This window comes from Mycosarcoma maydis, chromosome 9, assembly GCF_000328475.2.
Source record: "Mycosarcoma maydis chromosome 9, whole genome shotgun sequence".
Classification (NCBI taxonomy): domain Eukaryota; kingdom Fungi; phylum Basidiomycota; class Ustilaginomycetes; order Ustilaginales; genus Mycosarcoma; species Mycosarcoma maydis.
The window spans coordinates 483,358-511,048 of NC_026486.1; the positions used below are offsets into that span (position 1 = coordinate 483,358).

General features: G+C 52.8%; 10 protein-coding genes and 1 non-coding gene across 11 annotated transcripts; 4 read left to right on the forward strand and 7 right to left on the reverse strand.

Annotated features, from left to right (window-relative positions):
• Window positions 1-241: 241 nt before the first annotated feature.
• Window positions 242-3,949, forward strand: UMAG_03549 (uncharacterized protein; the record flags this gene model as incomplete). The annotated part of the gene is made up of 1 exon (XM_011391683.1): window positions 242-3,949. The coding sequence occupies one exon, from the start codon at window positions 242-244 to the stop codon at window positions 3,947-3,949; it is 3,708 nt and encodes a 1,235-aa protein (XP_011389985.1).
• A 639-nt stretch (window positions 3,950-4,588) lies between these two features.
• On the forward strand, window positions 4,589-5,686 carry UMAG_03550 (DNA-directed RNA polymerase II core subunit RPB3; the record flags this gene model as incomplete). The annotated part of the gene is made up of 2 exons (XM_011391684.1): window positions 4,589-4,861; window positions 4,970-5,686. The coding sequence occupies 2 exons, from the start codon at window positions 4,589-4,591 to the stop codon at window positions 5,684-5,686; spliced, it is 990 nt and encodes a 329-aa protein (XP_011389986.1).
• Window positions 5,687-5,956: 270 nt separating this feature from the next.
• On the reverse strand, window positions 5,957-6,055 carry UMAG_16064. The gene is made up of 2 exons: window positions 6,019-6,055; window positions 5,957-5,991 (listed from the first exon to the last, which is right to left on the reverse strand). It is a non-coding gene; the product is annotated as a tRNA-Glu (tRNA).
• A 393-nt stretch (window positions 6,056-6,448) lies between these two features.
• On the reverse strand, window positions 6,449-8,353 carry UMAG_03551 (uncharacterized protein; the record flags this gene model as incomplete). The annotated part of the gene is made up of 1 exon (XM_011391685.1): window positions 6,449-8,353. One exon carries the CDS (start codon window positions 8,351-8,353, stop codon window positions 6,449-6,451), a length of 1,905 nt encoding a protein of 634 aa, XP_011389987.1.
• A 2,558-nt stretch (window positions 8,354-10,911) lies between these two features.
• UMAG_03552 (uncharacterized protein) lies at window positions 10,912-11,623 on the reverse strand (the record flags this gene model as incomplete). The annotated part of the gene is made up of 3 exons (XM_011391686.1): window positions 10,912-11,018; window positions 11,138-11,210; window positions 11,309-11,623. The coding sequence occupies 3 exons, from the start codon at window positions 11,621-11,623 to the stop codon at window positions 10,912-10,914; spliced, it is 495 nt and encodes a 164-aa protein (XP_011389988.1).
• A 296-nt stretch (window positions 11,624-11,919) lies between these two features.
• UMAG_03553 (uncharacterized protein) lies at window positions 11,920-12,645 on the reverse strand (the record flags this gene model as incomplete). Its single annotated transcript, XM_011391687.1, has 1 exon — window positions 11,920-12,645. The coding sequence occupies one exon, from the start codon at window positions 12,643-12,645 to the stop codon at window positions 11,920-11,922; it is 726 nt and encodes a 241-aa protein (XP_011389989.1).
• A 454-nt stretch (window positions 12,646-13,099) lies between these two features.
• UMAG_03554 (uncharacterized protein) lies at window positions 13,100-14,635 on the forward strand (the record flags this gene model as incomplete). The annotated part of the gene is made up of 1 exon (XM_011391688.1): window positions 13,100-14,635. One exon carries the CDS (start codon window positions 13,100-13,102, stop codon window positions 14,633-14,635), a length of 1,536 nt encoding a protein of 511 aa, XP_011389990.1.
• Window positions 14,636-14,746: 111 nt separating this feature from the next.
• UMAG_03555 (putative glutamine-dependent NAD(+) synthetase) lies at window positions 14,747-17,050 on the reverse strand (the record flags this gene model as incomplete). The annotated part of the gene is made up of 1 exon (XM_011391689.1): window positions 14,747-17,050. One exon carries the CDS (start codon window positions 17,048-17,050, stop codon window positions 14,747-14,749), a length of 2,304 nt encoding a protein of 767 aa, XP_011389991.1.
• A 916-nt stretch (window positions 17,051-17,966) lies between these two features.
• On the forward strand, window positions 17,967-18,588 carry UMAG_03556 (uncharacterized protein; the record flags this gene model as incomplete). The annotated part of the gene is made up of 3 exons (XM_011391690.1): window positions 17,967-18,016; window positions 18,155-18,243; window positions 18,344-18,588. 3 exons carry the CDS (start codon window positions 17,967-17,969, stop codon window positions 18,586-18,588), a joined length of 384 nt encoding a protein of 127 aa, XP_011389992.1.
• Window positions 18,589-18,769: 181 nt separating this feature from the next.
• Window positions 18,770-22,477, reverse strand: UMAG_03557 (uncharacterized protein; the record flags this gene model as incomplete). Its single annotated transcript, XM_011391691.1, has 1 exon — window positions 18,770-22,477. The coding sequence occupies one exon, from the start codon at window positions 22,475-22,477 to the stop codon at window positions 18,770-18,772; it is 3,708 nt and encodes a 1,235-aa protein (XP_011389993.1).
• Window positions 22,478-23,990: 1,513 nt separating this feature from the next.
• Window positions 23,991-26,834, reverse strand: UMAG_03558 (uncharacterized protein; the record flags this gene model as incomplete). The annotated part of the gene is made up of 1 exon (XM_011391692.1): window positions 23,991-26,834. One exon carries the CDS (start codon window positions 26,832-26,834, stop codon window positions 23,991-23,993), a length of 2,844 nt encoding a protein of 947 aa, XP_011389994.1.
• Between the last annotated feature and the right edge of the window lie 857 nt (window positions 26,835-27,691).

Sequence of the window (27,691 nt, forward strand, 5' to 3'; positions counted from 1 at the left end):
ACGACTCAGCCCACCATCACGACTACCACAATCTCCAGCCCGTCACTTTAGCACAAAATACACTCACAACAGACATTACATCAAGCTGCTGTAGGCTGTATCCTTTGCACACCACGTTCAGGTTGTAAACGCAAGTGGAGCATTTCGATACACAAAGCTGCTTTCTTCGACCGAGGATCGGCATCCATGCATGTGCCACGGCCGTAGCTTCTTCCTCCAAAAAGTAAAGTAGTAGTGACTCATGGCAGCTTCCGCTAGCTGTAGTAGTGCTGGCGCAGTGGCGGTGCCGTCGGATCCCCCGTCATCGATCTCATATCCTGTACCAACATCTATCAAGGATGGGTCTCAGACGCAGGCAATTTACAAAGAGCGCGAGAAGAAGCGGCAGCAGCTCTGTGCTGGAAACCAACAGGTCTGGAGCTCGGGCCCAGTATCGATTACCAAGGCACTCGACTCCAGCATCAAAAAGAACACGGCTTTCGTTAAACGTGTCAAACAGAGCATCGGACAGGATGCGCGCGATGCACTGCTAAAAGACCTGCCTCTGCTCAATCTCGAAAAGTACCTGCAGGAACTCATTCAGGCGGTCCCGGAAGGATTATCTAGATGCCTGACGGCCAAGGACTGCTTTGCTGCAGCCGAGATTCTTTCGGCTTTTCACGTACGCTTTGGTGGCAAAGCGTTCAGCTCACCGCTCACCAATGCACTCGAGCTCTCCCTGGCTCCACCCAGCAAGACTCTTTACCAGGATGCAACAGCGGAGCAAAAGGAAAGGGACGAAGCTGCTAGAGTTGCGCGTCAGAGACATCTTCTTCGCGCGGTCGGAGAACTGGCTCTGGTTAAGGCCGTTGGTCATTCTTCTGAAAGTACCGGAGCGCCTTGGTTGTTTGATGTGCTCAAACATCTATTGGCCACAGACAGGGAGCACTCAAATGCGCCGCTTCTTATTGCTATCCTCAAAGGTCTCGGTCAATCATTCCTTGCTCCTCTGGATACACAAGACGCCGCTTCTGGCCTGTCAGATACGCTCAATTCGACTCTCACTCTTGGCGATGCCGTAAATGTAGACCAGATCCAAGCGATCGACCCGTCCAGCGCGCCTCTGGTGTCCCCCGCATGGCAGACCAAGTTCCGCGAATTGATCGAGACCTACTTTCGAACTTTAGTAAATCGAATTGTGAAAGAGCACCGACGATTACAGGATCACGACCGCAGGAACCATGAAGCCTACATCCGTTCCGGCCAGATTTTCGAAGATCGACAGCAGAGGTACGAACGCATGACAAAGAGCTTCGAGCGTATTCGCGAGTGGGGATGTATACTGTCCGAATTGCTTGGTGTACCTATGCCCAAGCTCGATTCCTCTGAAGCCAGTAGCAATTCCGTAGGACTCGGTGTCAATCTGGACTCAAAATCTGCCTTCGATCGTGCTGATGAAGAATTTGTCACGGATCAAAGTCCATGGGAGGATCAGGACTCGCAAAAGTTCTACCAGGATATCATGGATCTTGGCGATGTCATTCCACCCTCAATCTTGGCGCAGACCACCGGGATCGGAACGCAAGCAGAGAATAACGGGGTGAAGGCTGACGATGCAAAAGAGGCCGCCGTCGACACGGACGCAGCTGAATCCATCACAGCCTCCAGCTCGCCACAAATTGACGCGGGGCCGTCGGAGAAAGGCCTAAAGGCTGGACCGGCCGCGCAGTTGGCGACTCTCATGGCCAGGTTGTCCAAGATGACCAACCGCAGCATGATCGACAGCGCTGCTGTTGACTTTTCCTTCATCGCCACCAAGCCTGCTCGACATAAGCTGGTCAGACACCTTGCTTCACTTCCACACAACCGAATCGATCTAGCTCCCTACTATGCGCGTTTGGCAGCCGTCCTCTCTCGATACATGCCCGATGTTGGAGAGGACCTCACTGCGGCTGTCGAGCACGAATTTCGCAATCTGCAACGTAAGAAGAACGCCGATCTCACAGAAAATCGTATTAGGAATGCTCGCTTCATCTCGGAGCTCACCAAGTTCAAACTAACCTCCGTCCACGCCATTTTTCACTGCATCAAAACCTGCCTCGACGATTTTTCTGGCTCGAACATTGAAGTGTTAGCTTCGTTGCTCGAGGGCTGTGGGAGATATCTCTTGCGCACCGAAGAGACTTCGGCAGACATGAGAAGGATGCTCGAATTGCTCCGTCGCAAACGAGCCGCTGCCAATCTCGATCAGCGTCAACTTCTCCTTCTCAACAATGCTTACTATCAGTGCAATCCGCCAGAGCGCAAGGCGATCGAGCCCAAGTTGCGTCAGCCGATCGAGCTCTACATTCGCCATCTCGTCTACCACGTGCTGCAAAAGAAGACAATCGATGCTGTTCTCGTACAACTTCGCAAGCTTCCTTGGGACGACGCGGCCGTGCACGGTTGGTTGAAGGATGCCTTTACTCGCGCCTGGCGTATCCGATTTTCCAACATCCACCTCCTCGCCATTCTTGTCTACGAGCTGGACTGCTTTCATCCTGCGTTTTCCGTTGAGGTGATCGACCAAGTGCTCGAAAACATTCGTACCGGTATGGAGGAGAACATTTTCAAACACAATCAACGCCGCGTCGCGACCACATGCTATTTAGGCGAGCTCTATAATTATCGCCTCATCAATGGCGCCGTCGTGTTTGAACAGCTTTGGTCGCTGGCTACTTTTGGGCATCCTAACGGACGGCCGTGGCCTGGACAGGTCGCGCCGCTCGATGCTCCTGATGATTATTTCAGGATCCGATTGATCTGCACGCTGCTCGATACGTGTGGTGCGTGCTTTGATCGCGGATCGCTGCGCAAGAAGCTAGACGACTTTTTGGTGTTTTTGAACGTTTATGTTTTGTGCAAGCACCAGCCTCTTCCGATGGATGTCGACTTTATGTTGACGGAGACGCTAGAGACATTGCGACCAGAATGGAAGTGGAAAAAGGTGTTTGCCGAAGCAGCGGAAGCACTGGAAGAAGTCATGGCCGCCAATCGGCTCAAGACGGCTCAGACGGAAGCCGAGGAGGCAAGCGAGGAAGGCAGCTCGGACGAAAGAGGGACAGGTACTAAACGTAGCGAGCAGGATGGCGAGGCTGGCAACAAACAACGCAAAGCGAGGCATGGAGCCAACTACGCATCCAGCAACGACGATTCGTCTAATGATACGACAACATCGGCGTCGTCATCGATTTCGAACGGTTCGTCTTCATCTTCGGATTCGTCGAGCAATTCTCACTCGTCAAGTGGTTCGGGTGGCCAAGACTCCGACGACGAGCAAGACGAGCTCAGTCGCCACCGAATCGACGAAGAGCTGGCGATTCGCAAGGAAGTCGATGACGAGTTCGACCGCGAACTTGCCAAGATGATGACTGAGCGTGGATCTTCTGGCTTCACATCTGTGCAAGCTAACAATGCGAGCGCCAGCACTCAACGCGCTAACCTCATCTCTCGCACTGCCCTCCCATCCGTCAACGCGGGCGGCCACGGTCACAGTCACAACAGCAATCCGTCAGGTCTCTCCGAGATCGGTCTGCCGCTCAGGCGAAAGCTCTCTGAACAGGGTGCAGAGAACGCTAATCAATCGCACATGAAATTTGCACTGCTCTCCAAGAAAGGGTCCAAACAAGTGACGCACGAAGTGCACGTTCCGGCCACTGCACCGATCGCTATCAACACGCGCACCAAGCAATTGAAGGAGGAAGCCGAACGCAAGCAGTTGAAGGAAAAGGTGCTTGCCTACGAGCGCAATTCGGAGTTTCAGCAGAGCCAGTCGGACCGGCCCCCTGCGATGCAGTTCTTGCACCGTCCACACCAGCCACAGAAGCCACAGCAGCAAGCGCACCATCAGAGAGAAGAGGCAGCGACAACCAAAGGTGGTCAGAAGGCTGTAGGTGGCGACTTTAGGATTTGGAACAGTCCCGGCTTCTAAATGACAATGCATCTGATTCTCACGCTTCATGCGTCTCCAATGTGTGATAGCAGGTCGTTTCGTTCTTGATAAAAGTCACAATCACAAATCGTGAATGCGTTGTTGCCTAGAGTCGTGAAGGTAATTTTGCAGTTCGTGGAGGCACAAACTCAAATCGTGAATCGTGAGTCACCAACCACAGAGCGTTAACGACGTGCGAAAAAAATAAATGTTAGACCCTTAAACACAGGTGTTGTTGATTTCCCACGACCGCGCACGTGATCGCTTCCTCCACGGCAGGGTCGGACTTGCGCTGCCAACTTGCAGACGTAAGAAGATCTCACTTGATACCTCGATCCATCTTGCTTCTCTTCGCCCTCGTCGTCGTCATCGTCATCGTTCTCGTTCTCGTCCTCGTCTCTGCTCTCCGTTATAAGTCGCATATTCGCGTGGCTGACGACCATTATCGAAACGTATGGGATAGTCTGTTCGTCAGACGCACCGAAACATCCACGACCGTCTCGCCAAGGACTGATCAGACCGTGTTGGGGGGCTAGGTGACGCATTCACTGCGAAGCAAATTCACGTAGCGCTGCTGCATCCTTCGATCCAGGTAGAGACAACACAGACGAGTACAGGCAGCATCGCACTATCCCTTCAATGAATGGAAGGTACGACGCGACGTCGTCGCGGCCCAAAATCACGGTGCGACAACTCGACCGAGACCACGCGAATTTCATACTCGAGAATGTCGATCTCTCGTTTGCCAATTCGCTGCGAAGGATCATGATTGCCGACATTCCAACGGTAGCGATCGATATGGTGGAGATCAGGAACAATACCACTGTGCTGCCAGATGAGATGTTGGCGCATCGACTCGGTATGGTTCCGTTGCTTAGCATGGACTGCGCCAAGGCGCTGGTGGATCACAGGGTGCGTGTCTCTATCTTGCTCTCTTCTGAAGTCGAGCTGATCTTTAGCAGTGCGCTGATGACAAAAGTTGATGTTTTTTTTTTAATCCTGGTTCTTTCCATGTCGTAGGATTGCGCATGTGAAGACGGTTGCGATCGATGCTCAGTCGAACTCACACTGCGCGCGCGCTGCACGACACGCGGTAATCTCGAGGTGACTTCTCGAGACTTGATACGTTCGGACACGATCGAAAACGCAACGATTTACGATGACGATGCAATGGCCGAACCCGCTGCGCCCAAACATCCGGATTTCGGACGTCCCGTCGGACACGATGGTTCCATCGCTCCGATCATGCTGGTCAAGATGTCCAAGGGGCAAGAACTCGATATTCGGTGCATCGCACGAAAGGGATTCGCCAAAGAGCATGCAAAATGGTCGCCCTGTTCAGCGGTTGGTTTCGAGTACGATCCGCACAACGCGCTCCGCCACACCACCTACTGGTACGAATTCGATGCTAAGCAAGAATGGCCCGAAGGACCCAACGCCGAATGCGAGGAACCGCCGCAGGAAGGCGCGCCGTTCGACTACAACAAGAAAGCCAGCAAGTTCTACTTTGATGTCGAAGCCAGCGGAAGCATGCACCCAGCCGAGATCGTAGAGACAGGGCTGGGATTGTTGGAGTACAGAGTGGCGCAGATCGTGCAAGAACTTAGCATGCTGGACGATCAACCCGGTGCCGGCGGTGTCGGGCCCATGGGCAACGGTATGATCGACTACGGTGGGCCTGGTGTCGCGATGGCCATGAACGGGTACCAGTCGCAGCCTGTAAACCCTTACGATTGATTGCGCCTGTGTCGGACGCTGCAACTTTTCCACTGTACTTGTAGAGCCATGTGCCATCATCATCGAACAGTCTTTCAACACAAGCGCTGCGTGCTTGAGTACAAGCTGTCAGCTCTGCCTCAAGCTCGCTACAAAAGATGGATTCGCTGTCACTAACGAACAATGAGCCGCTCACCTGTGTAAAGATCACAATTACGGATCGAGTCCAGCAGCCTCTGTCCGATCAGATGATGGTCGAAACAAAAAAAATTACGAATTGAAAAAAAAGAGTTCCCGGCCAGGGAATCGAACCCTGATCTGAGCAGTTCAGTTGAGATCGTCGGATCGGTAACTGAGAGTGCCCTATACTAACCATTGTACTAACTGGGAGGTATTTGATATTTTTCTCCTGCGACCTATAACACATATAATGGTACAAGTTTCGAAAGCTGTCAGATCGTTTCGGTAGCATGACTGACGCCATCTTGATTCTCATCGAGTCGGAGGCAGACAAGCTTTCATCGTCGTGTAACTCAATAGTGGGCTGGCCAACGCAATGAGACGCATTTCGGTTGCCCTGCTGTGCCCTGCTGACCGTCGTTTTGTCCCAGCTCAAGATTTACGATGGTGCCACCGATTCACATGCAAGATTGGTAGGGATTTTCGTTCACGGACGAGTTGCGTTGTTGCTGGATGCCACTGCATTTTGGAGATATTCGTGATTCAAGCACGAGGGTATATGTAAAAGGGTGAAAAGGCTCACATGTCATGATCCAGAGTTCTTCACCTGGCGAGAATGGTGTCGGCCGCCTTCTCGGCAACACCGTAGAGCGTTGAGCTTAGGTGGGCCGAGATCTGTACTGGCAACACGCTCGCATCTACCACTCGTACGTTGGAAGTGCCGTACACCTTGAACTTGGCATCCACCACGGCGCCCAGGGATCTGCTTCCCATGGCGGCGGTTCCCAGTTGGTGGCTGACCGCCGCAAATCCGCTTCCGCCATTTGGCAGGGTGCCGAGGATCCAATCGCGCCACCTGCTGTATCTGCCCGAATTGGGTCCGTCTGGAATGAGCGAGAATCCAGGCGTGGTTTCGCCATTGTAGGTGAGAGATCTGAGGTTGCTGTTCTGCAGCACTCGACGAGAAGCTCGTAGCGAGGCCACTTGCATATCCATGTCGATGGGAAGGCCAAAGTAGTTGGGGTCGATTCGGGCGCCATCGTATGGGTTCTGCGAGGTAGCTCGGATCGAGCCACGTGAGAAGGGAAGGAGAGTCCAAATGTCGATTCCATACGAGTTGGCTGGGAAGCCAGTATCGAAGAACAGCTCCACGACTGGTGCCTTTTGATCAAAGATCAACGAGATGGCCGAACGCCACTGTGCCAACACACCTTCCTTGGATGCAACATGTCCTTGTGACAGAAGCTGGTTGGCCCAGCCGTCAAGGTTGGATGTGATGTAGCTGCGAACGGCGGTCGAGTTGGACATGATCTGTTGAATGTTGGGCATCGCAATAGTGGCTGAAGGTCCCCCACCGGCGTAGTTGACATTGGCACGCGAGCCGATCGTCGTCATGGTCTGATCCTGCAAGTTCTTGCCTACACCGGCAAGCTCGATCCTCTGATCGACACCGATTGAGTTGAGGTCGGTTTTGGCACCTACGCCCGAGCGCTGCAGCAAGACGGGAGTATTGAGCGCGCCGGCAGCCAGGATGACTTCTTTGTTGGCTACCAATCGAATCTGATTGCCGTTACGGCCTTGCTGCACCACCACTCCGGAACTGCGAAGCAAGTTGCTGGATGTTGCTGCGTCCCAGAGCAAATTCTTCGCCATGGTACCGGTGAGGATAGTGAGGTTGTCCCTGTTCTGCACGGGCGTATAGTAGGCAGAAGCAGCAGAGGTTCGCTGACCATTGACGCCGATCGAGTTGGGCGTAAAGGCGACCGAGTTGGCCTGACCGGAACATTGATCATCGACCTGTTGCACGCCGAGCGTTTCGCCGACCGCTTTGATGAAAGCGGGTTGCTGAGGACCGGTAAACATACGTTTCCACTGTTGTGAGGCGCCACCGACGTTGGTTGTGCTCCTGCGGTTGTTGTTGCGGATCTGGGTAAAGCCGATCTCGAGCGGTCCGCTGGTACCGTGAACGCTAGGGTCCCATTTCGCACCGAGATTTCTCTGGTCTTGGTTGGGCGCGACAAAGTTTTCACTCTTCTTCATATAACCCAACAGCCCATTCCAGTTCCAGCCTGCATCGGCAGAGTTGATCAGCGCTCCAAGTGCGTCGTATTGGGCGCGAGAAGCACGATTCCATGCAGCTCCGTTGATGCTTGTGCTGCCACCGAGAGTACGGCCACCCAAGGGGGCTTTCGTGCGACCGCCCACTTGCGGAACGGTGTTGAATTTGAACGTCAAGTCATTGCCGAACGCTTTGCCGTAGTTGTCGACGTTGTAGACATCAGGGTTGGCACGTTCGTCGTTACCAGCTTCGATGACGAGAACCTTTACCGCAGAGTTAGCGGATAGTCGGTTAGCAACAGTGAGTCCCGCAAGGCCACCTCCGACAATGATGTAGTCGTATTTGTTGTTCGAAATTTTGGATGCATCTGTGACGATGGCAGCCGACACGGAAGAGAGGGATAGTAGCACAATGCCTGCGAGAGCGGCGAATGGCTTTGTGAGATGCATTCTGCTCTACTTTCCGGACGGTAGTCGGGATCGTGTGTGTTGAGGTGTGTTTGGGGGTAACGGTAGCAAGTCCTATCCAGGCTTGGGGATGGATGCAGGAGCGGCGTGTCGTGAGAAGGTATGCTACGCTTATGGATGAGCTTCCTCTGTGAGCAAAGGGCCTATCGGTGGGCCATGGCCTGGGCTACATATATACACTTGCATGGCTATCTCGCGCAACAAGACCTTTCAAGATCCCTGCGGATCCTTGAAACCACCACATGTAGCTGGGGAGTCGAGGCAGTGCACGGCCGGTTTCATTGAATCAAAGCTGGTATACGGAAGAAGACCCACATCGATTGCGAATGGTGATTGTCGGCCTTGTCTGGCCCGCAGCCGGCCCACTTGCACAATCAGCGTGGGTGAAGCAAGCGAACCACTGAACACCATCCGCTGCTAAATTCGCTTGCCGGATGTAGGCTGATAGGCGACGAATGACAGGCAGTTGGGTGTGGGCGGGGGAGTCAAGAGGGCTTCGCTGTCTGACTCTGCGCTAATCCCTCTGTATGCATCGCCGCGGGGCATTATTCGTTAACATCGTACAGATTTTCTTGGTGGTTTCTGACGCCAAAAGCTTCAAATCGCACCTCAACACAGAGACACATGTCTTTGGACTTCCCCCGCCCTACGCTTGCTCTCTCATTCACGAACAACACGAGAACATTAGCGTTTTGTGAGACATGAGTTGCCGGACAATCGTGATGTAGTGGATGCGCTTTGGTCTGAGTCTGGAGGAGCGGGACCGTCAAGACGGAACTCCGCGCACAACGTCACTCCGTCCGGCTGGCCAGAGACGCTGCTCGCTCGCTTAATCGCTTAATCGCTTGCTCGCTTGCTCGTTTGCTCGCTGGTCCGCTCCTGTTTTAGAATGGGGTTGCGGTTCGAGCTCGCCTAATGCTCGTGGGTCTGCTGCTACCCTGCGCCACCTTTTTCCTTTGTCATCTCCATCGTCTCGAACTCCCAAACCTCGGTCCTTCTTTTCACGGCTTCATCACGGTTTTTGACGTACAGAACTCCTCCATCTTGAGCACTCGGGTCGCCGCTCACACCCGACTAACCAAGCGCCCAAGTCACGAGTTGCTCTGGTTGTTGAAACAGATAGAAAAAAAAACTGCATATCTTTTTACCTGCTTGAGCAAACAAATCAGAGTTCCGAACGTGGATTTGATAGGTACCCGAAATGCACCCTAAACTCGTGATTTGCGCCCGACCTGTCCACGAGCTCTGAAATTGCCAAACGCTTGTGCCACTTGCCTATTTCATTTTCACGATTCTGTAACTTCGAACAGTCTTGGGTTTTCGGAAATCGGAATTTTCGTAACTCGGAATAATTTCATCGTTGCGAGACATGGCTAATCGACGATTCGTGATTTTGAATGTGAATGACTACTCTGAGGATATTGCGAGACCAACGTGCAAGTCATGAGTTCGTCTCTTGGACTCTCAGAGCAGCATCTGGCTTGTTGCATCATTGTGCTTTCCGCTCTTGCAAATGTCCATTTTAAAAGTCATAGGTAATTGAACCCCGACCATCATTAGTCCGCTTGCAGAACGTGAGATCGTTGAGACTTTCCGACTTCCGGAACGTCTCGCAGCTGAACGTAGATGGAACGTAGATGAATCGCTTCGGATAAAGGTGGCTGTATCTAGATCTCGTCCGCCTCCCTCTGCGGTGCTTGTCGTTGTTTTGCAAAAACGGCGAATTTGCCGAAATAGTGGTTTGGTTCACTTTGAACTTGGCTTCGAGCTTTGCGCAAGTCGACCATATCCGATTGCAGAGGCGGAGAACGATCAAAGAGAGAGGTCCATGTACCATACACCATGCACGATGATGTCAAAGCAATGGTATGTCGTACGCTTCTGCCGAAGAGCGACAGGAGGGGCAACGACAGATTTGGTTTTCTGTAAGTGCCGATATTGTTGATGGTCAGAGACGATAGTAATAGCGGTCCGTTTCTATCACCCGATGTGAAGTAGTTTCCTACCAGTCCTTTGCATCTGCGGCTTTGGGCAAAGCAACTTTCGTGTATGTCGGCGTGATCTTTTTCCTTCGCTCAATCACTATCTGAACGGTGTGTCAACGGAGTCTTTCCCAGATTTGCGACGTCTTCAGCCTAACGATAAAATCTATAACCCAAGCGAGAAGCGTTTGTTTTCCTTGAACTGCAGCCCTCGAGGTCAGAATGGATCAAATCGCTGTTTGCCTTACATTCAATCAGCGAAGCTATCTGATCAAACGCACCCTGCTGGTCATTCAAGCCGAATGCGTCCATTGAATCTACAAATTGGCTCGGTACGACAGATGAGATGGAGTGGCTTTGGAATTGTTTATGGACTCATGTTAGCGTCTAGCTTCGGCAGTCGGCTTTGCTGAGCCAGAGCATAGCCTGATACTGAACTGGTGTTGGTCGATCTGCTCCTCCTCCCTTGAACACGGCATGAGGTAATCGGATTGAGCATGAAGCAAGCAAAACCATGGATATAAGGGGCCGCTTTCTGAGTGGAGGATGCCAATGTTTTTACTTAGACCGCTTGCTCGCGTCGGTTTCGGCAGCTCCAGGTGCACGTTTGCGTTTGGCACTTGATGAGGCTGGTGTACTGTCCTCCTCGTCCGATTCTTGAATTTCTGACATCGCCGATAAACCCAGATGGCGTTGGTACAAGGTAAGTGAACGGACTTCAGATGGACATTGAGCCACCCTCATCTAAACAGACAGCAGATGGGCATCGAGCGCGGTATCTTACCTGGATCATCGTCTTCGTTGTCGTCCTCTTGGGATTCGTGAAAGTCCTCATCTTCCGATTCGTCTTCGTCGTGCTACACCGAGATGATTTGGGAGGATTCAAGTAGGTAGCAATAGCGGAGTCAATGCTTCGGCGATGGACAATGCAATGAATCGAAACGGTGCGACTCACATCTTCCAACAGGTACGAGAGTCCCACATGTCCGCTTTCGTCTTGATCCGCCGACGACTCGTACTCGCACTCTTCCTCTTGCTCTCCCTCATCTCCCTCCTCACCATCATCATCATCCCCTTCTCGCCCAGGTTCGTCCTGACCAGCCTCGTCTGCCTCTTCCACCCGGTCATCGCCATTCTCGATGGTCTTTGCGGAATCTTGCTTCGACGCATCCTCTTTCCACGTGGTCAGTGGATCGTCGACAGCCCTGTCTGCTGCCGTCGCTGCCGTCGCTGCCGTCGCTGCCTTTGCTGGTGTCTTTGATTCAGTCATCTGAGTTGCACTTGCTACTTCTTGGCCGGAGGTTACTTAGGAATCGAGTTCGAAAACGCGCCGGTGTAAGAACAAACGCCAAGAGTGTTGGTTGGACGAGCATGATCTGTGCTTCTCTCGCTCCGGCTGGCCAAGTCTGACAAGTTATAACTTAGCGCTCGTGTCTAACTTCATTTACAATTCGTAATTTACGCGACAAGAACCAAAAGACGTGAAAATGCGACCGTACTGTTACATGGCAGTGTCGTAACAGATGGCCAAATGTGAATTGTACATGGTACGCAGTGGCTGCTTTGTCACCATTTCTTAACCAACCTCTGGCTGGACGGATCTTTCAAGATCGCGCTCTGCACCTCTTGACTGCGCTCTGTTAGTAACGGTCTCGTTTTGGCCCATGCAATGTGATTTTCTCTCATCTTGGCGTACTCCGCATTTTTCCATATCTTCTCGTCTAGTATCTGCTTGAATATCCGAGCAGCTTCGACCTTGTTGGGCTCTTGATTTTGCACCGCTAGCCTCTCAATCTCGGTCCTCTTACCCTTCGCTGCCCTACCTGTGCTGTGCTGCTTTGATCGCTGAGTATGAGCACGGTCTCGGTCGTCTTGGTAGATATACTTCTTGCCACCTTTGTGGTTCGCATAACGCCTCGCACGTGTAAAACCCATCTGTACAAATTTCCGTGCCATGTCAGCTCCCACAAAGTCGTCCTGCGAAACGTATGCAAGGAAGATCTCGCAGAGCTTGTTGGAAGAGGCGGTGGCTGTGGGTGGATCTTTGAAGCGCCAGTGCGGCAGCAGTTCGGATTTGTACGGTTCCACCATAAGCACTCCCTGTTCTCCCACACCTGTGCGGTATAGATGGGGATGGGTTCGAAGGTCGAGTGAGGCGTAGGGGAGCGAGTAAGGGAACTTTGAAGAGCCGCAAGATGCGCTTGTCGGTCTGGGTCTCGATGGATCGCGCTGTGGGCTGGTTGACGACGATGCGGCCAAACAACCGGAGGCGGAGGAGCGTGTGCTGACCATCTCGATCCGTGGAACACAATGCGCGTGTGCAAGAATGCGATGGTATGCCAAGCTCAATGCTGATGATGCAAACAATCAAGATGTAGATCCGAACTCGTCCGTAAAAAGAATGTTCAAGCGTGAAGTGTAGAGTCGTGAGACAGCTGCTAGTGTCGAGGTATTACGCCGTGACGGCTATGAATCACGAATGGCGGTTAATCGTGAATTACACATGGCGGATGCTCGGTTATCCAAGCCAAAGCAACGCGCTCAGGCATGTGCAAGATAGCCGCGCACAAACTTTTCAATGTTGGAGCAACCGAAGCTTCTGTTCCCACCACAACATCTGCATAACTACTTTACATCTTCGCGTCATCCCTCTGTGTAGAGTTACGATTTGTAGGCGACAGGATCGTATCAATTCGTATCTCAGAGTCGCGTCGATTACGTGCTCATCACCGTCTCAATCATCGCAATGTCGAATCGAACACAAGAAAACACTCCGTTGCTCATAGCACAGTCTCGACCCTCTTCCTATCATGGCGCCTCCACTAGTCCCACAACGGCACCGGTACCAGCACGCAAAGCAACACCTCTTCCACACAAGCAGCTCTTCGTACTATGCCTCATGCGCATGACCGAACCCATCTCGTTCACCGTCATCTTTCCGTTTGTCAACGCTATGCTTCGTGCCAATCTTCCTTCCTCTGTTCCGTCGTCGCAACTCGGCTACTACGCGGGCATTGTAGAATCAGCTTTCGCTTTCGTCCAGTTTCTCACCATCTTCTGGTGGGCTCGGCTGTCCGATCGTATCGGACGCAAACCTGTACTTCTCATCGGGCTGTTGGGGTCATTTCTTTCTGTCAACGCGTTTGGATTTGCAAAGACGTTCCCGCAGATGGTGCTCGCAAGGTCGATTGCCGGATTGATGAACGGTAACATTGCCATACTGAAAAGCGTACTCGCCGAGATCACGGATGAGACAAACCAGGCGAGAGCGTTCAGTTTGATTCCACTGTGCTTTGCGGTTGGGTCGATTGTCGGCAATGCGTTGGGAGGCTGGTTGGTAGATGTGGGCGAGGGAGAGTGGTGGCAGAAGCATCCTTTCTGGTTGCCGTGTGGCATCGCTAGCTGCTTCAACCTTTGTGCAATTGTTTTGGGTAGTTTGTTTCTCAAGGAGACGCTACCGACCATGGCACGTTCAAAAGGTCAAGATTCGCCACACCAAAACGAACAGCAACAGGTCATGGTGGAGGAAGAGAGAGCTCCCTCGATCTCGTCTATTTTATCCTCACCTTTGATTCGTAGAGTGTTAGGTACGCAAATGGGGCTCACCTTTCTCAACGCATGTCATGCCGCACTGCTCCCTCTGTTTTGCTACACCTCAATCGCTCACGGTGGTCTCTCTCTCTCATCATCCGACATCGGCACTGTCCTCGCCGTCAATGGTGCGTTCACGATCTTTATCCAGCTCATTCTCTTTCCGACACTGGAACGACGGCTCGGTGGACCACAACGTGTCTACACTCGCGTTACTGCCTGTCTACCCTTTCTCTGGCTCTGCTTCCCGATCGCTCACCTACTCGCCATCCGACACCCAGACAGCAAAGCCAAGCCAATGGTAGCTTTGTTTCTATCCATCATCCTCAAAGGTATCAGCAACATGTCGATCGTCAGCAGCAATCTGTTGGTCAACGATTCCGCCCCGACCAGAAGCAGTCTAGCTACAATGAATAGCATCAGCCAAATGGCGGGCTGTTTGAGCAGGACCGTGGGACCAACATTCAGCACGAGCCTGTTTGCGCTCAGTACGAGCAAAGAGCTGTTGGGCGGGCACTTTAGTTGGTTGGTCATGTTCACGATCAGCACCACTGTATGGCTGTTGACGTTAAAGGTAAAGGCGCCGGAGAAGGCGTCGTGGAGAATCAAGGCTCAGCAAGAGGCAGCAGCATTCGAGTCGCAAGAGTCGAGACAGAACCAACAAATACAGACGCAAATACACGCTCGGTGATGTGCACGATAGATCCCTTGCAATTATATCTTCTATTCAATAAGCATGCAGTACGACCTGAACTTTGTTCGTGACTTCCCGGCTTTGTGCCGACTCGGTCTTGCTCGAATGCTAGACCTGCTTGCGATTTTCGTCTCGACTGGGCGGTGGAATAGCTTGGAAAGCTTGCAAGCGCTTGACCAGCTCGTCGATCTTTCTAAACTGAAACGGAAACCTTGAAGGGTACAAAAACGGTCTCAGATCAAAACGGTTATCGTCGGGACTGTAACTTTCGGCGTGATAGCTGGGCGTCAAAGTGGTCATCTTGTGTCTGTTCCTTGCATACTCGAACCAGAAGAGTTTGACCTTTTCGGCCACCCTCTCTGGGCCCATGGTCGGGCCCCACTGTTGCAGCAGCTTATTGAACATGCTGTAAGGGCCGCATTTGAGGTTCTTGCGCAGACGTCCGAATACGGAGAGCTCGTCGTACGTCATGCCCATATCAGCTTCGTCTGCCTGGACGTAGGATTCCGTGATAGGCTCGAGCTCGGCCGTAGGCACGGCGGTGAGGAAGGAGTGCAGGATCGGAAGCGAGAAAGCATCGCGTGCGTACGCGATAAACGCCTTGAGATCGGTCTTGGAGATGCCACCGATAGGGTTGATGTCGGCCGAACTGCAGTCGTATTTGGTCAGGTAACCACGTAGCGACTCGTCCACGTTGGCAGATCCAAGCACGAGAAGCCCACCCCAAGAGCCGCGGACCCAAGGCGTGAGCTGCGCAAACATGTACGCGAGCAACATGCGCAATCGCGCTTGTATGTTTTGCAGCGCTAGATTCTCGGCTGGCGTCCCACCGTGCACACGGAAACGTGGCGTCGAGCCGGTCACGGTAGAGAAGAGCGCAATGATGGCTCTAACGACAATGTCCATGTTAAGATCAATGTGGTAGGCTCCAATGTCAGCTGCCAGGTCTTTGGCGCGTTGTCGTGTCTCGGCGGACGAGTTCTCGGTGCCCATGTAGCACGTGACAAAGATGCGATTGCAGAGCTCTTGAGGACTGGCAGGGATCCAGGTGGAGCTTGGCTTTTCGTTGCAGATGCGACGAACATCTTGGAGAACTTGTGTCCGTGTATCCGTGGTGAGCGAGGACGTTGCCTTGCTGGCTGGTGAGGAGGACGACGGTGCATCGATGGCGGCGATCACCAGTCTGCACATGCTAAAGACAATCGTTGCTGTTGCACACGAGTCGATGCCGCCAGAGAGTGGGACAAAGTAGCCTTGAGTACGCGACCGGCGCAGGTAGTCCCACAGCCAGCAAGCTGGACCCAGCGCAATCTCTTGCTCTGGTGAATGATAGTGCACCTCGATGGGCTGGCTGAGCGGGGTCAAGTAGCGCTTGTAGAGTCTTTCTGCATCGTCCCTTTGGCCGTCGACAGGGGCAACGGCACTTCCGACAGCGACGGGAGTAGAAGTGCCTGGCGTCTTTGAACTATATTCTTCCGACTCTCCCACTTCGAAATCGACGTGAATTCGGGGATAGCCAGAGCCGAGACTATGGCTGACAGCCTGCATACCTCTGCTCTTGGCACTGCGATGAGCGCGCACATCATCCAGATCCACGGTCGCCGAGACGACCTGCACGTCGTCGAGCGAAAACTGGGAGCCTTGTGCAACAATGCTGCCGTTGACGGCAATGAGTGGACATCCGTCGTAGTAGAGTCGGTCGCCATCGCATCCCTGCTGATTTGCATAGAGATAGATGCCACCTAGCTTCAAGGTGGCTTCCTTGATGAGCTCGACTCTTCTGTACAGCTTTCTGAGTTCGTGATGCGATGCCGACGAGTTGGTGAAGATCTCAACACCATCGAGTCCCTGCCGAATGTGAGGCGAGTTTGGGGTAAAGAGCTCTTCGCAGAGCTCGACACCCAGCACTGTATCTCTTGTCTTGACCACTGCGTCTCCGAAGGGCACCTCGTGCTGGTCAGTGATGGAGGAAACGATGCGAGGGAGTGGGAAGCTGTCGGTGTGGTTCGTGCGTGTCCACGGAGAAAAGTAGCGCATCTCTCGATAGTTTCCATCGTTTGCGAGCCACATCTTGGGACGAATGTGCAGGATCTTGCCGTCCAGCAGAAGCACCCTACAGTTGTACAGGGTGGAGCGATGGAGGACAGGCATTCCTACATCGCAAAGAATGCCGTTGGTAGCATCCGAGGAGAGGATCTCAGCAAGCACTTGCCACGAATGCAAGACCGTGTCTGGCTCGAGAAAGTGGTCGAAGCATCCATAGCCGGGGATCTCGAGTTCGGGGCCGACGCGTAGACGAGAGCCTACGGATTTGGCGAGTCGGATCGATTCGAGAATACGGTCACGGTTGCCATCAAAGTCGAGCGCCCACTGGTTGAGGGAACACGTAGAAACGGTAACCGGCAGACCCATGGTAGAAAGAGGTTGTCGTCCTTTGAGGAGCAGCGGTTTGCGGCGACTGTTGGAATCTGTCCAAGAGCGAAAGAGAGAAGAAACCTTCACGCAATCGTAACGGAAAGCGTGAATCGTCAAGGCAATCGTGAATCACAGTCGTGAGTATCAAAAATGTCACGGTGAATTCACGATTCTTGATTCGTGATTCGTGATTCGTGATTGAGGACCCTGTTTGCTTTGGCACCTAAACCGTGACTCGTCATGGCTCCGTGCTTCGTGGCTCTGTGCTCAAATACACTAAGTGTTAGGTGGCTAATTTCTGTCATTTCACATCGTAAAAAGTCTTTTGATTCGCGTTTGACGGCACGTGATGCACGCCGCTCAGCGCTCTTCCGCACCTGTGGTCATACTTTGATCCAGCAGATTCAGCAAATTCCCGTGTTCTAAAGTCTGTGTCTTTCTTCTAGGTAAATTCACGATTATTCGTGATTCGTGATTCGTGATTCGTGATTGCTGGGCATTCATATTGACCAGCACAGTAACTCTTGACGTACGTGCGCAAGTCTTGAGTTGAGTCACGAGTGTTCCATCAGCCACGAGTGAATCACGAATGAAGACTAGCGCGTCATCGTGCGTGAACAGCTAGCTCCACATGGCAATATGTGCCCAAACTCAGATAATAACCCACGCGTCAAAGCGCCACAACTACAGCCTGCAAGTGGTCAGCTTGAGCACTTTGTGATCATGCTTCACTTGGCTTCCGGTAGCGTAGCATCGACATTTTACAAAGCCGATCAGAGGCTTGCGAGGCTTTGACTCAGCAGCAAACCCGTTGAGGAGCTTGGGCGCTTGCTCGCTAGCTTCCGTGTTTTGCGCCTGCCATCAACATCACCACCATTTCGTGCAACTTCTGCTCTCACATACCACTAACACAATGTCAGCACCGAACGAGGGCACGCCCAACGTGGCTTTCCAGAGCGAGGCGTACGTATTCCCTTGCTCTTCTGTAGCGTTCTTCTTGTCTCAAGGTTTCAATCTTTCTGGCATGTATTGCTCTTGTTTTGGTGCGCACGTGTTTGGCTTTCGACTCACACTTGCGTGTTTTTCTTCGTCGTGGAGCAGCAAGTATCCACACCAGACAACCGACTTTCGTGGACCAGGTGTGTCAACAGAAAACCCAGCAGGTGCCTTCCCACGCGATCTCCGTCAACGTAAGCAATACCATCTCCAACACCTCTGATCACTTTTTCCGTGACAGCGCCGTACTCATTTGGGATCCATCTTGTTGCCTCTCAACGACCATCATCACAGCCGATCCCGATCCGCTCGAAGCGCATCGACCCAAGAGCACGATCTTTGGAGCCATCGAGAATCCGTACGCCCTTCAAGAAGCACTCACCAAGCTTGAAGCCGGTATTGACGAGGTCATCGGCTTGTTCCAGGCTGAAAAGAATACCCTCGCCAAGGAAGGCAGCTTTACAAAGGGCAACCAAGGTATCGAGCTCTTCGAGTCTTGGAAGCAGCAGCTCGAGCGCATTAAGCGAGGCCAAGAGTGAGCCAAGAGTGAATCCCGTGTCCAATCGCCTTGCACCAAGATCCATACTTGAACAAATAATAAAAAGACAAGGTAAAAATACAAAAATGTCGCTAGAAGCTAGTGCCAGGCAAAGACCGAAAGCCCTCAAGCCTTTTTACAAGTGCACAGAGGCATCCACACCTCTGTTTTCGATGCGACTGCTACTTGCGTTGGGTATCTCTGTTGCTGTTGCTGTTGCTGCTGTTGTTGTTGATGATATTGACAGCGGACGACGCTAGAGGCTGCGTCATACCGTTGAGTGCTTCGATGTACGAGTTGGTAAAGTTGGCCCAAGACAAGGGGTCTTCAGAGGACAATGGCATCGCTCCCCAGTACGACGTGTCGTGAAGTTTGAGATAGGCTGTCGGATTGACTGCGCCGTTAGCACCACCAGCAGGAGATGTAATCCTGTCGGATGTGGGTGGAACACCTGTAGCGTCAAAGACCGGAGTACCAGCAGAATTTGTGCTTGTGTTGGATTGCTCCATGCGTGACGCCGTCGGCCATCCGTAGAGCAGAGTAGCGTTCTGACCTGAAGCATTGACTTGAGCTTCCCGATGGTCTTGCGGCGCAGAAGTCATCTGATATCCGGCACGAGGACGTGCGAGATACATTGGCGCCCCAATCGGACCTGGCACGGAGAGCCCGCTCAACTCGTCGCCCACCACTGCAGGAAGAGTTTCCGGAAGCGTCGATCGACCTGCGTCTATCAGGGAAGTGCGGTCGCCATCGTTTTTCTGCGCGGGTTGTGCTGATTGCTGATCGTTTCCGCTTCCCTGAAGAGACCCGGCACTCTGTGCTTCCTTGGGCATCCAAAGCGCCGATGGTCCTACATCAGTGCCTGCGCTCTTGGTCATCGCTGCTGTTGCTGTGATCGCACCTGCTGGCGAACTGTCTGCGCGGCTCGCTGTCAAGCTGCCAGATGCGCTCACCTCTCTCTGACTCGGTAAGCCCGTTCCATCTAGATCCGCATCGATGCCATGTCCCAGTTGCTCCAAAATTTTGAGATGATGAGAAGCACTCTGCCAAGTGCCGCTCATCCTTGAGAGCCACGTCATAAACTTTCGCAATCTTCTCTTGGCCTCCAACGCAATGATCGCATCTGTCGATGTGGTATTGGCAATCTCGATGGTTGACGCAGTAAAGATGCAGTAGGTGAAGGTCGAAGACAGCTTGCGCATGCCAAAGTTGTGATCATAGGCGGTGAGAATGTCACAAATGCTGCCAACAGCATCGGTACAGATGCGGTGCGAGGGCGGCAGGTCGGGACGGCACGACTGCTTGAGGATATAGGGGCGGTGAAGCATCACTTTAGACGCCTGGTACCACAAGTGCTGAGAGAGCGTGTTAGGCAGACGGTGGGACGGAACATCGAAGCGAAGACGGTAAGGCAGATCACGCTCCCATGCTACGAGCTTTGCATGCAATCGAACAAGTCGAGTCTCCCACTCGGGCACTGTCTCGCCGTTGTCGTTGCGCGTGGAGCCACAGTCATCGTCATCACCCTCACCGCTGCGTTGCACGCGCGTGTAGATGGCGATGACCTGCTCGCAGATTTGGCCGAGCCTGACACCAAACTTCAAATGGGTCATGGCCGCGACAGGGGTCTTGAGGAGGATGTTGCGTGCGCGGTCTTTGATAAGTGAGCTGTTGTTGGTTGTCTCGGCCCATGTCTCGTGTTCGTCGACCTCATCTACATTGGGCAACGGACAGTCGATCTCTGCATACCGCAGTGTGACCGGCCGACCTAACGAGGCAGACGAGGTCTTGTCCAGAAGGTACAAGCACCAAAAGATTCTTCGTCTTGCCTGCTCCTCGGCATGAGAGAAGTGCAGCCCAAGCACAGAGGAAAAGTCTCGCTGACGGTGGAGGCCCAGATCAATGCACATCCTGCACGCTGTTGAGATGTAGGCCGACGCCTGACTCGCTCGACCGTTACCACCTTCTCGCAAAGCCATGAACAGTAGTGACTGGATCGTCTCGAGGCTAGGTTCGTTGTTGGTTTTGATCAGATAATACTTTGCTCTGGCGAGGAAAATATCGCCGAGGTCTGCCGCACTGAGACGGCCGAGACTGGTACCATCCGCAAGCTGAGCAGGTCCGTGACTGAAGCTGAGGTCAGAGGCGGTGCGTTCAACCAAATCGGATTGTGTTGCCTCTACATCCTCCTCTAAAACACCAAATTCGCCTGAGTCCCAAGCAACAGCAGCGAGTGCACAAGCAGCGTTGTGCAGCATGGGGTGCCTTTTTGGATCGATGATGTCGAAGCCGGTGAGACAAAGCGCGGGCTTGTACAATGCAGGCCAGATAGTTTGCACAATACCCCAAAAGATCGTGAAGAGTCGTTCCTGGATCAGTGGCGGAATCTCGGGCTTACTGAGCGAGACACCGGAGCGATTGACACCGTTTCTACTTCCTTCACCGGGCTCCACCCAAAGAAGCGGCTCGAGGTTTATATCCTCGAGAAAGTCGTTTGAGCCACTGACCCCGGCTGCGTTGGACGAGTCAGCACCGCCGCTTACTGTTCTGACGGCTTGATCCCTTTTGAGCTGCAAGAGCGTGCCTTCCACCAGCAGCCGATTGCTTTCGCCTGCATATGCTTGGCGAGCGTCCGCCGCACGGCACAGCTCGCCTTCGTCAACGATAGCCGGTTCAGGCGCGACCTTCGCCCCTCGTACCTGTGAAGTTGCCGCCATGCTGCTCTGGAAGGAGCGACTCGAAGTATCGTTTGAGGCGCTTGCTGGGTCGTGAAGAGATGGATCGCCAGCCATACTGGAATAGTTGCTCGGTACATTGGTGGTAAAAGCGGCACCGGACCCGGCAGGCGAAGGACGAGCATATGGATTCGAAGTTCTGGTGAAAGATCTCTTGGCGCCAGAGCGTCCGGATGCAGCAGAATCATAAGTGTCTGACGTGATCGAGAGCCTGCCGTAGTTGCTCGGTGATGATGATGATCGATTACAGGATCGGCCTACGTGAAAGTCAAGAGGCGGCAGTTTTCGATCTGCGGTAGCTGGCGGAGGGCGAAAAAGGCCAAGACCGCTGCTGCTGCCTCGGTAAAAGGGTTCAATGCGCTGTTTAATTGTCCCGTGCGAAGCGGGGGCGGTATCGAATCTGGATGGTTGAGAATGAGGTGGATAATAGCCGGGGCTCGAAGCATTGACACCACCAGATTTGGGACTGCCGACGTTGTCATCGTGAGCAGAGCCGCCTGTGCGGTGACTCTCGCTGCGGTGGTGAGAGTCCGGCGAAGTATGGGCTGAGTACGGGTAGGACTCGGCGTGGGATGTTGGAGGCAGGGAACTAGTGGATGCTGGTCCGGTGACAGAGGCCGCATGATGTGGTTGGTTTGAAGAGTGTGGCATCATGTACGCTGAAACTTGCGGAGGGTATCTCGCAGGGGTGGAAGAGGAGATGAGTGGCGGTGCGACGGTACGAGTCCACACTGTCTTGGAAATCACCGGCGGTCGTGAGAGCGGGGCGCCCGATGCATTAGGGCCCGCTAATGAGGAAAAAGTAGCGGCGTAGTCACAAGTAGACTGAACCGGCTGTGCTGCTGCTGCCTCATAAGTGCCATCCCGAGCAGAAGCAGACAACCGCGCTTCAACCTTGCGTCTAGCAGCTTTGCTGCCACCCCTTGTGGATCCCTTGGGTGGTCCTCGCTTTTTTGGCTGGCCATATTCGCAAATTTCTCCAGACTGGATGCATTTGATGCAGGGTAAGAGACCGTCACATTTGACCCTCCTTGTGCCACAGGGTCGACAAGCCTGTTGAATACGCTTCTTTTTTAGGCCACTGATAGATTGGTCGTCATGGTCGGAACGGTCGCCGTGACTCGAAACTTGTTTTTTAGTGTCGTTCTGTGCCATGGTGTATATTGGGGAAGCGACGCCAGCCAAGGTGAGCCAACGTTAGAAAGCAGGAGATGAGGCGAAGTGCGGGGCTCCGGATGCAGCTCCTTCTGAGCGTCGAGAGAGCTCAACTCAAAGACAGCAATGTTAGCATGATCGACAAGCGAAACTTGCGCAGGAGCGACCGAGCCACCGAGCAAGAACATTCACCGTAAAGTGTGGAAAGGTGAAAGACCTGATGGCGATACAAGAAGCAGCGGAAGCATATCTCCCGAATCCGAACATCTTGCCTCTCGTACTTGTCTGACATTTTGCTCGGATCGTGAATCCACCGTGCACGATCACGGATCGGCTGATCTGTGTGATGCGTGATGATTGCAAGAAAATCGTGATTTTATTATTTTATATCCAGGACGAACAAGGAAAACATGACATCACGAAATCGTGAATGTGAAATGTGAAAATCTGAATGTTCTTTTCGTGATTCACGATTTGATTCACGATTGCGTGTATCTCGTTACTCGTGACTTCGTCTGCCTCGTCCACAGGGTGCCTCCACGCTCGTGTCTCACAAGGTCTGCTGCATTCACGATTCACGATTCACGATTCACGAGTTGTGTGCTTGAGTCGTGAGTTATGTCTGTCGTGAGAACACGGTCACTTCGTGCTTGGGAACCAGAAGACCACACGAGAAAATATTTGGATATGTTAGATTGAAGGCTGGCGCTTAGTCATGCTACTCATGACTATACACTTGAGAATAATTGGGGAAAGACCCGTGATGATTCTCGGCAGTTTGTTGAAGGGAAGAAAATGGTGAAAAGATCGCTTGGATTTTCTACTCAAGATTAATTACATACAAAATGAGCATATTTATGTCTTTATGAACTGCTCGTCTTGCGACTCGGGACATCTATCTCCACTTTCCGTCTCGTCTTCGCTCTGTGCGGGGCGTGGCCTGTGTGCCTTTCGGTGGTAGACTCTTGCAGAGTAGGCGAGGGCTATCTCAGAAACCACGGGTGATGGCACGTAGTTGATCTTCGATCCTGCCGAAATTCCGTGTGATGGCACGTAGTTTTCTTTTGATCCTGCAGAGACCATTCCGAAAGGGTCTTGGTCGATCACTGTATCTTCAACTTATACTCCGTGATCGCGCAACATCCTTTTGTATTCACAATTCGTGATTGCGCGGCTTACTGGACAAGTATAACATTAGGACAGCCACGACGACAACTGCTTCGATTGCTTGCTCTTACTTGCCAAATGTACATCTCGATCATCACCGAGATTTACTGCTCGTGCACTGTGAGGAAAGTTGCTCTCAGTAAAACATCTCTGTGCGTTACACCATCATTCGCCCTCCTACACAATCGTACAGAAGGCTTCTGACGGAATGTATCTATCTCCATTAGCAAGATGGGACACGAAACTACACGCAAAAAAACCCATGAGAAACCGTTGCCAAAGCGGGGACAAGCGAAAGTGGCTGAGCGAGATATGAACAAAAGAATGTAGAATAAGCCCTCGACACTCAGAATGAGAATCGAATCAAGGCAGGGTTGAGAATGAAAGGCGACAGGAGCGTAGACACCGCGATGACCATGATGGGGAGCATCGTTGGCCATTCGGTGATTTGCCAGCCAAGAGGCACCGCCGAGGTGGCGAGTACGCTGACAGCCGCTATGATGGCAATGCAGAGCGTGTTGGATTGCCAGAATTGACGCAGCACCAACGGCGCCTCGGTGGCAAAGTGGAAGTCGCTGTCGTCCTTGGCGGTGACACCGAATGAGATAGGAAGCGAAACTAGGTAGATGAGCGACGCCTTGATGAGAGCAAACGAGAGTGAGATGATCGTGATCAGGTTGATCGGGTACCAAAGAAGGTGTTGGCCAAGAGCAACAAAGATGTTGGCATCGCCACTTCGGTGACGAGCGATGGTGACACCAATGAAGCCCGTAGCGCCAAAAATGACGAGAGAAACGACCCAGTATTGGAATGAAGAAATAAAGAACGGTGCCAACCAAGGACCGAGCCATCCTTGGACAAAGTAGAGACCAAGAGCACTCGGCAGCGAGACTCCAATGGCGATGTAGCTGGCGGCGTAAGCGAGCAGGTGGACCTTGTAGTGCGTAGGCACCTTGCTCGACCAGAAAACTGTGCGGATGAGCTTGGGTACAGGACCATGAACAGGCCAGCGCCAAAGCGGGTTAAGGAAGAGCTCGAAGATACCGTAAGTGTACTTGCGCCAACGGTTGAGTTCATCAACGTAGGTAAGAGACACACCCTCTTGGAAGCCGTAGTTGGAGTAGGTAGCCCATCGCGTAACCCACCCCTTGAGCAGGAGGCGCAGGCCAAGATCGAGATCCTCTGATACAGTTTCTTCAGACCAAGGCTTGATGAGGCCCTCGCTGTTCTTGTTGCTGAGCGACTCTTCAGCAAGCTCGCTGAGAGCCGACTTGCGGATGAAGGCGTTGTGTCCAACGAAAGGAGCCACCTCGCCCGTAGCAGTCTGCCACGAGATGAAAAAGTAGACGAAGCGCATAAAGTAGGCAAGCGACTTTTCAAAAAATCCAGAGCCAACGATCAGAACACCAGAACAGTGCTGCAGGATACCAACTTCAGGCGAGGAAGTCATCTCCCAAGCACTGGGCAGAAGTGAGTCGGCGGGGATACGAGTGTCTGAATCAATGATCAGGATCAATTCACCAATGCTGACATCACCCTCGCCCTCAGCTTGGGGATGTCGCTCCTTTAGGATGCGCTGCAAAAGCGCCTCGCGATCCTGGTTTGGGTTGGCAAGGATCTCCTCTTCGTACCTCTTGGAAATCTGCATGCTGAAGTTCAAGTTGGAAGCTTTCTTGAAACGACCGGCACGCTCGAACATGTCGCCGTGACGAGGACGAGCGATCCAAGCAATGTCGTGACGACGGTAAAAGTCGAGACGCGTCTGCCTCTCCTCTTCATCGATAACAGCCATGCCGTCTTCGCCAATGAGAATTGAAGCCGTACCTCCCTGCAACTCGTATTCTGTGATAGCAGCGCGCACTGAGTCGAGCGTTGGTTGCAGAACATGCTTGAGAGATTCCTTGTAGACAGGCACTTGAATAGTGACGTGGGGGAGGATGGTTTTGCCGAGCGGGGCAACGGGAGTCACACCTGAGTAGTAGCGCGAGTTGCGCATCATGGGACGGATCGGTCCGATCGCCATGGCGACACAGCTGGCAACATTATCGGTGAGAGGAAGAATCACGAGGAACATGGGGAAGATGGCCAGGAGAACGACGAGGTAGATCGGCTCGCCATCCAGGCGAACTGCCTGAACGATCTGGCGAATCCAATTTGCAATGACGACAGTGGCCATGCAGATACTAAGGCCGCGAACAGCACCGGCGAAAGACTGGACGCTGCGAACCTCGGGAACGTAGTTTACGAGCTGCTGGAGATCTGACTCGGCCGAGCCGGAAGGAGTGATACCAGAATTGTCGACCGTGGTGTTGAACGACATAAGCGAAGGCGAGCGCGAAATCGAGCTTTGACGAGCTGAGGCAGTAGGGTCGGCAGTGATAGACCATACATAGTCAACCATCAGGCGTTCGAAGCTACGCACCTGCTCGATAAGGTCTCGGCAGGACTCTGTCCAGATGACGAGCACTTGCTCCGTGTCGGAGAAGGCAGCCATCTGGGCACGTCGGGCACCACCAAGGTAATCCAGGCTGTGAACCACCTGCACTCGCTTGGAACTGCTCAAACGGATTTCAGTCTCTCCCGGGTTGAGGGTGGAGAGCGCTGCTGCAACAAGGGGAGTGTTGATGATGATAGCGGCATCGCAATTAAGCTCCAGCATGGCTCGAGAAAAGGCAGGCATGGATGAACCTTCCTGAGGATACAAGATGTAGCTTCCCACTTGGAGTCGGACGGCGACAGCGTTGGAGAAGTTGTCTTGTCTGCACCACTTTTCGGTAACAGCGACCGAAAAGATGTGTCGAGCGAGAACGAGCGAGGCATGGATAGCGTCAGCCGAGGCACCTGACTCAGTCGAGTCTTCAGCCGTGGAGTGGAAGGTGTAGGATCCAGGAGAACCGGCCGATGGAGCAGTGGTCAAAATGTAAGAGTCGGATCGACGCTTGAAGCTGGAACGCTGTGCCTTGGCAGAGGACGGGTGACCGTAGTAATGGTTGTTCGAAGACGACGCTGACGATGAGGGGTTGATGCGATCCTCGTCATCAGACTCCATCACCTCCATGTCGTCCTCCTGATCTTGGTGATAGTACTTGCCAGCATGCGAAGCAACACTTGAGGCTACTGCAGGGTTGGTGTTAAGGGCGGGAAGCGTAGAGAGCGAAGGAACGCTCGAGCTAGAGTCGACGCGCTGCATCTTGTTGTTGCGATCGTCAACCGGATTCGTTTGTGTGCGCCAAAGGCTGCTATGAAGTGTGTTTGACTCGCGTAAAATAGGAAGAGTCGGGTCGTTGGTGGAGAGAAGTAATTTCAGGGATGGAAGAGGCAAGGAGAAGAGTAAATGAAGATGTTGAAAAGAAGAAGTAGGAGCGGTGAGCTCAGGAAGTGAGATAGAGAGAGGGAGATGCTGGAGTTAGATTGTAAGAATGTAGGAATCGAAGGGATTAAGAGATATAGAGGCAACGATGACTTATGGCCGGCCGCATCCTGGTTTCGTAATGATTTCCAGGGCGGCAACAACAAGATGGATCATGACACCGGCCTAGCTCTGGCTAGGAATTACATCTCTGACAGACTAAGACGGAAGACCAGGTCGTAATGCGAGCTCTTACGAGGTACCGGCTTACACATGCACACGCGGGTAGATATCGATCTAAGAGCAGGAAAAAAGAGGGCACTGTGGGAAGAGGTCGAGACACACGCTGATGATCGCGACCAAGAAGCGAGAGCCTGCAAAGTCCGAATCGTGAAAGCAGCAGAACGGAGCCTTGCATTCATGTCTCTACGAAGATGGCTAGTTTTCAAGTTTATGCGGCACTGCAAGGTCTGAAGAGGAAGACGTGATACATGGACTTCTCTGATCAAGATCATGATCGGTTTCCTGGAACTGGTTGTCTAGGTAGCAGACATGGGTCAGCGTCGTGTTCAACATGGGTGAATACAATGTTTCAAAGGATGGGAACCGCCGATCTGAACTTTGGTAAAGAGATTTACCAGGCTGGATGATCCACAGTTTAAACGGCACAGAAGGCTGAAGGCTCAAAGCATGCGGAC